Raw genomic sequence first — 12,060 nt, forward strand, 5'->3', positions numbered from 1 at the left:
GTATATTAATATTAACATTAGTTTTACTTAAAATATGCTTTAATTCCAAATTATTCTGAGGAAAAAAATACTCAAGTGAAAACACAGTGTGAAGGACCATTTGCTATTTATTTTTCATCATGATTCAGGATTCACCTGCTTGCTTTCTCGTGCTTTGAATCCAACTTTGCAAAGTGTCTCTTTAGCAGCTCCCTCCGCTCTCTCTCTAGTTTTATCAACTATTCTGTGGCACAAAGAGCTAAATGCAATATTTAACCACATGGTGACGCCAAACACATAATGGAAGGTGTAGGATGATTATTAGAAGAAAATAAGTGTAGAGAGAACAAAGTGAAATGCTTTCACTTTTTCTTTGAGTGTGAAAAAGTGAAATTGCTTTGTAGTAAACAAAATGACACATCATGAAATGTATTAAAATGAACACCCACAATGCTTAACCAACGCAATGGCACAAAAAACACATTGCAGACAAATGTTAATGCATTACCAATATATTTTTACTCAACCACATAAAAAACAAAAACACAATAGTGTCACTTTCTGTGCATTAAAATGTACATTTAATTTCTGGACCTAAAAGTCCCATCTTTCACAAAAAATTAAAACTGTTCTAATAATGAAAAAAAAAAAAAAATGCAATGAAATATACATGATTTATCATTTTTAAATCCATACCAGTACAACATTATAAGGCATGTGTTCTTAGAGCAGTTGCATTTACAGTAGATCAGCATATCACTCGGGTGCAAAGAAGCGTAGCTTTAAAATTCATCCGCAATTTAGTGCATAGGATCGGTAGTGCACATGATTTTCCAAATCAGCAAAAGTAACAATAGAAAAATAAAGCTCTGTATATATAGTTTCTTTTCAAAGCACATTCAATTTGTTCCAGTAATAATACAGCCCGCGACATTCAGTATACACTTCTGTTAGGTAGTACATTCATTTCTCTATTGACAACTTACAAGGGGTCAAAGGCACAATTTATATAGTAGTAGACTGATGCTGAACAGCAAAATCAGTTTTAGTCTCATGAAACCTGTCTAGAACATGTCCGGGTCTTATTTCACCTCAAATAAATGAAGCCTATTTTGTGCCCGAAGATTTTTTGCAATGTGAAAAAAATATTATTTAAATTGAATTTTTACATCATGGTAGTTTATTAGTTGTTATTTAATAAATTGAAAATAATTGTAGTACTGTTGTAAAAAAAAAAATTTAAAAAACTATTACAGAAATGAGAATAACCATTGAGAATAATGGGAATAACAACACTAAAACTAATTAAAAAAAAAACGTGAAAAGTTGAATGGTCTTAAAAATAGGCATAATTTGCATTATGCAAATATAATTTATAATTTTTCATTTTTGTGGTTTTGAGGTTACCTGGAGATTTTTTGAGATGCACCCATTCAGCAATCATTTTTCTAAAAACAAAACAAACAAAAAATAAAGCCCCCCAAACTTTCAATTAACAACAGTTCTTTCTACAGGATGTACTTGCAAAATCTACTAGCAGATTGAAAGTCACTGGCAACTGTTGCCTACTGCACAAAAATCAAGAGCCTGCTTTTACACTACATGCATGTCTATAGATTGAGCTAACCAATACAATCAACTCTCGGCGAGGTCTTCATTTAAGGCATGTTTCCACTTCAAACACCCAGCCAAGAGTGGATTACAGTGCCTGATGATATAACACAGACCCTGCTGGAATTCAAAAGGAGACTTCCTCCCTGAGCCTGATTTAGCACTGACAATGAGGGCTTTCAAAACCAGCAGCACGAACAGGCAAACATGCCCAGCAGAGCAGTGTGTACAGTGTAGCGGCAGATTTTGAGGGCTGGCCCACCATAAGCATTTGTGCTTTAGGATCATATATCCATTACAGCAGTAGATATTGTTCAGGGCTCTACCCAGTTTCAGCACTTAAGAAGATCTAAAATGCATCTTGGTGCTTCCAGCTGTCCTTTTCTATACATGGTCAGGATTAGGAACTCTCTCTGGAGCAGTTGGTACTCCAACTGGAAAGTTCTTTAATCTCTCTTACACCTCCAAAATGTTTTTTTGTCATGTCATTCAGTCACATTGTCCCTCCTGAGTCCTCCTGTGGGACATATCAAATGAATGAAAAATTACATTGGAAAAACAAATAAATCAGTCAGTCTGTTCTTTTAAGATCTCGTAATTTGTTTAGCTACATCAGAAATGTTTAAAAACATGCTAAAGATAGACATTTCAATAAAACATTCATTGGAGACACAAATAAGTATATACAGTAAAGCTGCAACAGGGCTCCCACACTTTTAACCAATTAACTTTCATGACTAATAATTTTTATGTCTTGCGTAAGTAGGTAGGTAGGTCGGTACTTCAAGTAGGTGGGAACACTGTTGCAATAATGTCAATGTAAACTTTTTATTTTGCATCTAAAGAGTTAGTTCAGCCCAAAGTTAGATTTGTCTCATCATTCACTCACCCTCATGCCATCCCAGGTGTATATGACTTTCTTTCTTCACCAGAGCACATTTGAAAAAAATAATGGAAAAAAATCTTAGCTCAGTAGATTGTTAAAATGTGGATGTGGAAGAAAAGTGGATGTAACCAGACCATAATGTCTTCCAAACCGATACGATGACTTTTGGTGTGAATAAGATCAATAATTAAGAACTTTTTAACTATAAAGCATCACTTTCAGTCAGCAGCAGTATGCCCGTGTGACATAATCGTATTGGCATGTTCACACAAGAACTGACGCACGTGTGACACACCTGGAAGAGCAGCGCTGTTTACAGCTGAGTAGGAGGAAAGCTGTACAGAAGCTTTGTTGGTTTTGGTTTAGATCTGTATTTGTATCTGTTTGTTTCACAATGGTGCGTTTATGTGCTTATCCTGGATGCCTAAACCGTGAGGAGAACGCAAGATTACGTCTGTAACATGCCAACGCGAATACCTCACAAGAGAGATTGCGTGAACTCTGCCCCTCTCGTGAATGCATATACAGTACTGCTGCTGACCAGAAGTGATGATTTATAGTTAAATAGTACTTAAAAATTATTTTTCCACACCAAAAGTGATTGTATCACTTTAGAAGACATTCATTTAACATCTGGAGTCTTATTGATGACGTTTATGCTGACTGTCTGCTATTTTTGTACATTAAAATGTCTGATCACCATCCACATACATTTTAAGGAACTACTGAGCAGAGGTATTTATTTTTTTCAAATGTGTTCTGCTGAAGAAAGAAAGTCATATACACCTGGAATGAGATAATGAGAGAATTTTCATTTTTGGGTGAACTAACCCTTTAAAAGAGCAATGGTTATAGCTCAAGACATTAAAATTACCATGCCAAATAGCACCTGATAGATGCAAATTGTTTCATGCCATTTTCCCAGCAGGCTTTAGAAGGGCACTAAGGGCACATTTCACATTTCAATCAATACTCAAACAGACAGCCACTTTGCCTCATATTGCCGTATAAGCTGTCTGCACAATACAAAATCATTATAGTGACCTTTGTCACGCAAATGTTGTTATGATGTCATCACACTGTGCTAGGGGTTGCATGACTACTGATTTATATTAGTCGACTAGTTGAGCCCATTTGTCGAGTTGAACTCATGGAAATGCACATAGTAGTTTGACAACGGTCTGAACGTTGTTCTGTATGTGAATGGATCAGATAAAATAAACATAATTTTATCTCCTTGTAAGCACCTTTTTATAAGAAGTGTGCCACAATAGGTAGGCATATGTCAAACTGTAACATAGCTAAAGTTAACATAATTGTCTGAACACATTTTGCTTAGCATGAACTACATATAACTGCAGGCGGTTCCCCATTCTCTTGATGTCACTCTCAAATGGTTTCGGGCGGACACAGGATCTAGTGTGTAGACAACAGTAGGGATGCATTCCGTCATGTCAATGGGCGCTTTTATAAACTGTTGCAGAATCATCCAAGTCAGATATCTCAACAAACAAAGGATGTTTTCATGTCATTGGACACCAACTTTAAGTGCTTTTCTAACTGTCACCGAATCATGTACCTGAAGGAGTGAACAGCATCCAGGTCAGCATAAAACTAGTATTTCATTATTATAATTTGCATATATTGCAGGATACCATAGTATTGGTGTCATCTTTATCAGAGTAGCCTATGGAATGTTCTGAACATTATCAGCGTTGATCCACTGCTATGGGCATATGCAATACATACTGTATATAGAGAATGCATAACATTAGGGGTGGGTAAAAATATTGTTTTCCGATGCATCGCTATCTTCATTTGAAAGATCTCGATATAGATTCTTAAATCCCAAAATCCATCTTTAACTCAATGCGCAACCCTCCACTACAGTGAGAGGAAAACACTCGTGTTTGAAAACAAATTTCGAGCTATGCGACTAAAGTGAATATATTTGGCAACTGGCTTGTAAATGTTCAGATTTCACTCACCAGTAATTGTGTAGTTTATTTGTGAAGTGTTCAGCAGAGAGATACTTTCACTGCGTGTTGAGAGTAAAAGTTGTTCCGTGTAACGTGTGTCCAAAGATGAGATCCGCGTGACCCATTTGCCATTATATACTGTCTCTTTTCATTCTAATCATGCATCATAGAGATGAGGTAAAGCCATTAGACACATTTTATCAATTACGTGGTGAGCATCTTCAGCTTAGTTGACTTCCGGTGTTGACTATGTTAGTTGAAGTCGACTAGTCTATGCAACCCCTACACTGTGCTTCATTCAACACAATCAGAACAATCAGATTTCAGCATCTATGACTATACCTGTGCTTAGGGGGTCAGAGAGGGACACTTGTGTGTAAGATGTCCAGGGAAGGAAAGGTGGGTCCAGGGAAGAGTGGAGTAGAGAGAAGGAAAGGTGAAATGGAAGGTGGGATTAGGAATTCTGTGCGTCTATACCTGCGGGGGTGAGTACCAACGCCTGCAGGATGTCAGACAAAGAGATGATCCCCTCAATACTGGAGTTATTATCCACCACCACCAGCCTGTGCACCTGCAGGACAGACAAGTTTTGCACAAAAGTCAAACCAATATCCAAAAGCAGAAATTAACCTGTTAGCTCTGCATGTACACGACATTCTGAGTATTTTTAACTGAATGTCTATGGATAACATCTGTTGCATGTGGTTGATTTTCAAAGATAATAGTTGTACTTCAGATAACAACAGCAAATGTGTTAACAGTAGTACACGTGCAATGAGAGCCTAGCAGGCAAGCAGGCCTAAGATTTTAAAATCAAGAATGTTAGGCTTGTATTTTTGCTAAAACACTTTTTCATTATTCAGTAAAAAAAAAATTGTTACTTGAGCTGTAAAGTGTCTGAATCATTCTTTTTGAGGTAGGACAACTTCTGAAGGTGGATGAACTTCCGGTTAGGTTCACATTGAAAAGTTGTTTCTTCCAGGCATCCTTGTGCAAATACCAACTAAATGTAACTAGTTTTACTTATATCAGCTGCTCATGACATGAGTTTGGATGTAACTTGGAATAGACAGGGTTGGAAAGCAGTTTTATCACACCATTCTAATACGTGTAATGTGTAATTGAGCCCATTTAAATGCATACCATATATGCTGAGAACTCCCCAAAATCTGCTTATTTAAAAGAAATCAGACAAAACAAGCAAACCGTGTTTACATGAGATTTGAAATAATCATGTTTTTCTCCACTTTTGACATGAAACCGTGCAGAGGCATACACAAAAAACAAACTTTGATTTGATGCAAAAAGTATTTGAAAAGAAAAAAGGTACAAAATTGTGCACTTAACATCTTAAATGAGGAATGAACTACAATCCAAAGAAGCACTGCGAGTGACGTAATCGAATAGAACAAATCTAAAACGTTGTTGATTATAACTATGGAAAAAATATATCTTAAGTTTATTGCAAAATATTCACATACACTGATCAACCACAACATTAAAACTACCTGCCTAATGTTGCCGCCAAAACAACACCAACCTGCATCTCAGAATAGCATTCAGAGATACTATTCTCACCACAATGGTACCGAGTGGTTATCTGAGTTACCATAGACTTTGTCTGTCTGTCTGGTCATTCTCTGTTGACCTCTCTCATCAACCAGGCATTTCTGTCCACAGAATTGCCGCTCACTGGATGTTTTTGGCACCATTCTGAGTAAATTCTTGAGACTATTGTGTGTAAAATTCCCAAGAGATCAACAGTTACAGAAATACTCAAACCAGCCCGTCTGGCACCAACAATCCTCTATGCGATTAACTAAGTAGCCATTCCTGTGGCAGCAGTACAGTGCATAAAACAATGCAGATACAGGTCAGGAGCTTCAGGTAATTTTTCACATCAACCATTGTAATGAAGAAAAATGTGATCTCAGTGATTTGAACCATGGCATGATTCTTGGTGCCAGACGGGCAGGCTTGAGTATTTCTGTAACTGCTGATCTCCTGGGATTTTCACACACAACAGAATTTACTCAAAATGGTGCCCAAAATTTTGTTTTAATTTTTAATTTTTAATTTAATCCTGTGGGCAGGATTTTCTGTGGACGGAAATGTCTTGTTGATCAGAGAGGTCAACAGAGAATGGCCAGACTGGTTCGAACTGACAAAGTCTACGGTAACTCAGATAACCGCTCTGTACAATTGTGGTGAGAAGAATATTATATTCTGAGATGCAGGCTGGTGCTGTTTTGGCAGCACGAGGGGGGCCAATACAATATTAGGCAGGTGGTTTTAATGTCATGGTAGATCGGTGTATAAAGTATACAAATATATAAGTAGTTTGAGAGTGTAAGGAGTCCAGTTCAGTTGCATAAGCTCTTTTGCAGAGCTCTTTTGCCGCACTTTGTTGGCCACGATTCTCTGATTGGTGGATCTCTGTCAAGGATCATGGGTAGTGTAGTACTTCACCAGGAATTTCTCTATTAAACACTATTTGTTTTTTAAATGAAGTTGAAATAATGAGGACCGATGGCTTCAACAGAGGCATATACCATGTATTAACAATCTTGATGCTCGCGGTAGGTCTGTCTTTAAAGTTATTGTTAATAATCAGTTTCCCTATGGAATTTTTTTTATTGGATTTTAACTACCGGAACCAGCCTGTTGCACTCTATAAATATAAACACGCTTTCTGATTATTTATACACACTGAGGGAAAGTCAATACTATTGTATGGTGTAAAATAAAGAGCATGCCACAGAAGCGGTCCATCAACATTACGCTGAAAACAACCAGGGAATATTCCTTTAAATGAATTTCCCCTTGTGGTTATTCACTTGCAAGCAGCAATAATCATAAAAGAAGTGAGAAATTAGAAATGACTGAGTAAATCATACCTCGGCTTTGACAATCCTGTCCACTATGGTCTCCAGAGTCTCGTGCCGGTAACACTTCATAACCCCCTCAAAGTACTGTGAGCGATGCAGCAGAGCCTGAGTCACGGTGATGTCCAGGTTATTGTAGGTCTTCTCAGCAGCTAGGTTCTACACAAACCCACAACACTAATGAACATAGAGCAATGCTAGAGCAACCTCTACATACAGCCACAATGCATTATGATACACAGAGATAACTCAACACAGGGTTTTTTTTACAATTTCACCTTCATAATAAATACAGTACATATAATCATAATAAATAAGTGAGTACTAAATTTCAATATGTAACCAGAATAGGGTACATGTATACGCACCAAACCGAACAGATACAGGGCCTTCGGTATGGTACACACAGTCACACAAATTATTACATATCTTAGCATGCGTGAAACCAATATTAAAACAACATATAACAAACAACACAAACTGTGAAGAACTAAAATGAAAAAAGATTGCAGAGCAACACGTGACCGCACGGAACCAAAACTTAAGTGCCACACGGTACACTAGAAATTGCGGATCAGATAAATGCATGTGAAGTTTATACTAGCTAGCTTGCTATTTTCTCAATTTTGATGGAACTAAACTAAATATACATTTGTCGGACTTAAATAAGCCAGAGATTGAAGACCCATCTCTAAAATCTGTTGTTTGGGAGTATTATGGTTTTGCAGTAAATTACTGTACAGTAATACTGGGCAATGTATACCATTGCAGCCCTAAAACAGACCTTAAGATATATGCAAGCAAATCTGATTTTATGGGTGTCACTACAAATTAAATACATTTTATTAATAAATACAAATACATTTGCTTGCTCAACTATTTAAATTAAACAGCTGAAATTTAAGTAATTACAAACTTACAATGACATCAAATTTGGAGTAAATGTCCACAACCTTTCCTGTGAGAAGAGAGAGAAGCAAAACGAATGTAAAAAAAGACAGTGTGACTGTACTACATTAAGATTCAACTTTATTGTCATTGTGCAGAGTACAGGTACAGAGCCAATGAAATGCAGTTGTTTTCACATATCCCAACTAAGCTGGGGTCAGAGCGCAGGGTCAGCCATGAAACAGCACCCCTGGAGCAGATAGGCTCAAGGGCCCAACAGTGGTATCTTGGCAGTGCTGGGGCTTGAACCCCCAACCTTTCAGTCAGTAACCCAGAGCCTTAACCGCTGAGCCACCACTGGCCCAGATACAGATACATTACAGATACAGTTGGAATTTCACCTGTCAATAAGTGCACAATCAACACTTTTTTTCTAGTAGTCTGTTCACCAGACTTTACATAGCATCAGCCTCGGTGCTTAAATGTTTTTGCATTTATTACAAAGCACAAGTTTGAATGAAGGATGACTGTGGTATATGACTGGGCGGACATGGCCTAGGACAATGTGTTGTTGTTACCTGTAACATCCACCACAGGCAGGGCAGATACTCTCCTCTCCACAAAGATGCCCAGTGCTTTAATAATGGGTGTGTCTGGGTGAATGAAAGCTATGTTGCTGTATGTGCCAATGCCCAGTTCCTCTAGATTCTGTCTCATGAAGGCTGGTTTAGGCATCTCACACACCTATAGCATCACAGCATATAGTGTAAGTGCATACGAAAATGCACATCTCACCATAAAAATGATAACTGAATGCATTAAAAGACCAGTGGAAGTGGAAGTGGTTCTCTGTTCTTATACTTACAAAGAGCTGCAGAAACTTGAGGATTCTCTTGTGTGTGAGGATATACAGGGCGTTTCCAGTGACTGGATCGATCACCGGCAAACGATGGATCTTATTTTTGATGAGTGAGTAAACAGCATTGAATATACTAGAAAACAAAAAATGAAAAGCGTTACAAAAAAACAAATACACTCCACATAAACAGTTCAGCAAGCCCAGCTGAGAAGATAATGGTGCAGAAATTCAAACTGAGTTGTAATGTCAAATAACTGCTACATTTGTTTTGAGAAAAAGTGATAAAACGCTGTCTACAAAAATATTATGAGGTCCATATGTCTCACCTCGCATCTGGAGATATGCTGACTAAAGGTTTAAAAGTTTCTTGCAAGTAAAGTTCTGTTGGCAAAAGCAGAAAAAAAGACTCAAAACACCTTAATGAATAATAAATGTTCATATAAGTAAATGATTAGACACAGTGACATTACAAATGAGTACAAGCCATGGGAATACGCTTTGCAAGTAGAAATATTTACCTCTCCAAGTCTGAATTTTATGCTCCTCCAGCTCATATATTTGCACCTGAGGCATAGATTAAACAGAGTGTGATTTAACATTTTGTTAAAAGTCCTACATACGTATAACCTTAAATGAACACTGCTGCTTAGTGAATAAACTGAATGTAGTAGCTCAAACTCTGGGTATACTAGGAGAAAACAGCTTTATTCAGCTTGGGCACTTCTATTTAATATTGTGCTATGCCTCCATGTCCATCCATGAATCCAGTGCTATGAAGCATGCAGCAAAATTACAAATGAACAGCGGAACAGAAAATACTAATACACTGTGACAAAGCATCTAATGTTATGAGGTTGTATATATTTTACTTTCTGTAGTGTCTGAATTCTTACCAGCGGTGACTTATAGTATCTGTGCAGTATGATGATGAAATCTGTGATGGTTAACATTCCTAATGAGAAAACATATTGTTAGTTTTATATTATCGACCTGAGAGATCTATTCTTTGCATGTATCTAACAAATAATTCAATAAGAAAAATTAAATCCTGAAAAGAAGAAAGCAGCCAGACAATTTTAACCAATCAGCAACAAGAATTTATGGTTAGCTACCTAAAATATGCTTTTCCAATTATGCTACAGGTGAACAAATAATGTCCTGAAGCAAAGTTTTTATTGCTCAAAATATATTTCTATTTACCGATTACTATTCCGGCATTACGTTTAAGACAAAGAAATAAAAATGGAGCATATAGTCACATAAGTCGGCACAAAATGAAACAAGTTAAACAAGATTAAACAAAATGTTCTTCCTGTATGAGTGAAAAATGACACTGAAAATACTCCAGTGAAAAGAATGAAGGAAATGCAGGTGAGAGTGTGCGTGTGTGCTTGTGTGTGTGTGTGCGTTTGTGTGTGTGTGTGTGTGCGTTTGTGCGTGTGTGTTTGTGTGCGTGTGCGTGCGTGTGTCAAAGCAGCAATTTCTCACCCACAAAGGTTTGGTTTTTGGTTTCCCATAATGGGGCAGCTCGAACTCCATTAGCAACCAGGGCAAAGAAAGCTTTCTTTACCTAGAAAAGAACAAAAGATTCACAAAACAATGGCATAAAGCATTTCAAGAGTCACTGGTGTTGAAAGCCAAAATCACAGTGAACACAATTTTAACCGGGGTCCAAAATGCACTTTTTTCCACACCTGCCAATGGCAAGTGAAATTTACTGGCTATATTTTATCAGCCATGAAACTGTATTTTCATGATTTTTAATAAAACATACCACTTACAGTACATCAGCAAGGGTCAGGCTATCATTCTTACCATTTAATAAAAAATCCTGTATTGTTGTGGTTTATAACAAAGTTCTGGCCTGGCCTAGTTCTGGTATAACAAATTGTTCTGACCCTGGGTGCAACATTTCTAACACAAATTTGTTTCCAGCCTCCAGTTTATAACAACTAACAAATCCTCCATTAAATAAAACATTTTTTATTAATGATTTCACCCTAAAATGCATAACTCGGGTCATTAGTGACCCGGGACCTTATTAAACCTCCTTTTCCTCATACATTATTTGAAATTATGCCCACACCCCTTCAGCTTTCCTCAACCTTTCTCTTATGAATTGTTTAACAATAAAAATGTAAACAAAAAAATGCATTACAAAATTGTTTAATTACCAAAAGTATATAGGGACTTTAGTGTCCCAAGATATGTAATAGTGTCAAAATATACACTCACTGACATCTTTATTGTGATCACTATGTGCCTTATTCATTTAAATGACTATCAATCATATCAATTTTCTGTGCAATGTTGGTGAATTATAAGTAACCAATATGCATGTACACATACAAATAACAAAGTTATTTGTTACATATGTGTAACTTATGTGTAGTTCAGTATGCATTTGACAGCCATATGAGTCTCATAAAATTTCAGTGTGGAAGTAATGAATCCCATTCTATTGTTTGTTGCATCACCTCTTTGATTTATAAAAAATAACAGAATATATTCTATTCTATAATTTTCTAATTGTTTTAAAAATGCTTTGAGTATTTTACACTATCCGGGCATTTGTAGACCTATTTGTATATATTAGTGCCGGGTCGCTAAACTCACTAGGTATGTAATAATATCTAACATACATCCATACATTTAGAGGCATGTATAGAGATCGAAACTACAGGTAACTTTTTCTGTTTCTGGCATATAAACTCCCCACTCAACATTTTTTGTATGTTTACAAAGCAAACAGGTGCAACACTTCCTCTTTTATAAACTTTCATTCACATTTGCAAGTAGTACAATAAAAGAACTGCGTCATTCATCCAAATTCAAGTCAACGCATGACAACAGGATCTTAAAAATTACAGCTATGGACGTTCTCTTCTATGTCCCTTTAAAGGTTTTAATACATATCTTTTAAGTTTAAGTCCATTTATATGTCTCCTTGTAATCACTGACAAAATTGGTTTT

The 12,060-nt window shown here is 36.7% G+C and overlaps 1 protein-coding gene across 3 annotated transcripts in view; it reads right to left on the reverse strand.

Moving 5' to 3' along the window:
* Nucleotides 1–475: 475 nt before the first annotated feature.
* Nucleotides 476–12,060, reverse strand: part of LOC127645569 (5'-AMP-activated protein kinase subunit gamma-1-like) — a 47,333-nt gene continuing 35,748 nt past the window's right edge. For 2 of the 3 annotated variants that reach the window (XM_052129229.1, XM_052129230.1), the window contains 10 exons: nt 10,576–10,657; nt 9,981–10,039; nt 9,606–9,651; nt 9,414–9,468; nt 9,094–9,220; nt 8,807–8,972; nt 8,261–8,298; nt 7,353–7,499; nt 4,933–5,026; nt 476–2,107 (listed from right to left, as the gene is read on the reverse strand). In XM_052129229.1, the coding sequence (XP_051985189.1) occupies nt 2,076–2,107; nt 4,933–5,026; nt 7,353–7,499; nt 8,261–8,298; nt 8,807–8,972; nt 9,094–9,220; nt 9,414–9,468; nt 9,606–9,651; nt 9,981–10,039; nt 10,576–10,657 (846 nt within the window). In that variant the 3' untranslated portion in view covers nt 476–2,075. Of the gene's footprint in view, nt 2,108–4,797; nt 5,027–7,352; nt 7,500–8,260; nt 8,299–8,806; nt 8,973–9,093; nt 9,221–9,413; nt 9,469–9,605; nt 9,652–9,980; nt 10,040–10,575; nt 10,658–12,060 lie in introns of all 3 variants that reach the window. The other variant, XR_007970789.1, reaches the window with a different exon arrangement.

Source organism: Xyrauchen texanus, chromosome 6 (assembly GCF_025860055.1).
Source record: "Xyrauchen texanus isolate HMW12.3.18 chromosome 6, RBS_HiC_50CHRs, whole genome shotgun sequence".
Classification (NCBI taxonomy): domain Eukaryota; kingdom Metazoa; phylum Chordata; class Actinopteri; order Cypriniformes; family Catostomidae; genus Xyrauchen; species Xyrauchen texanus.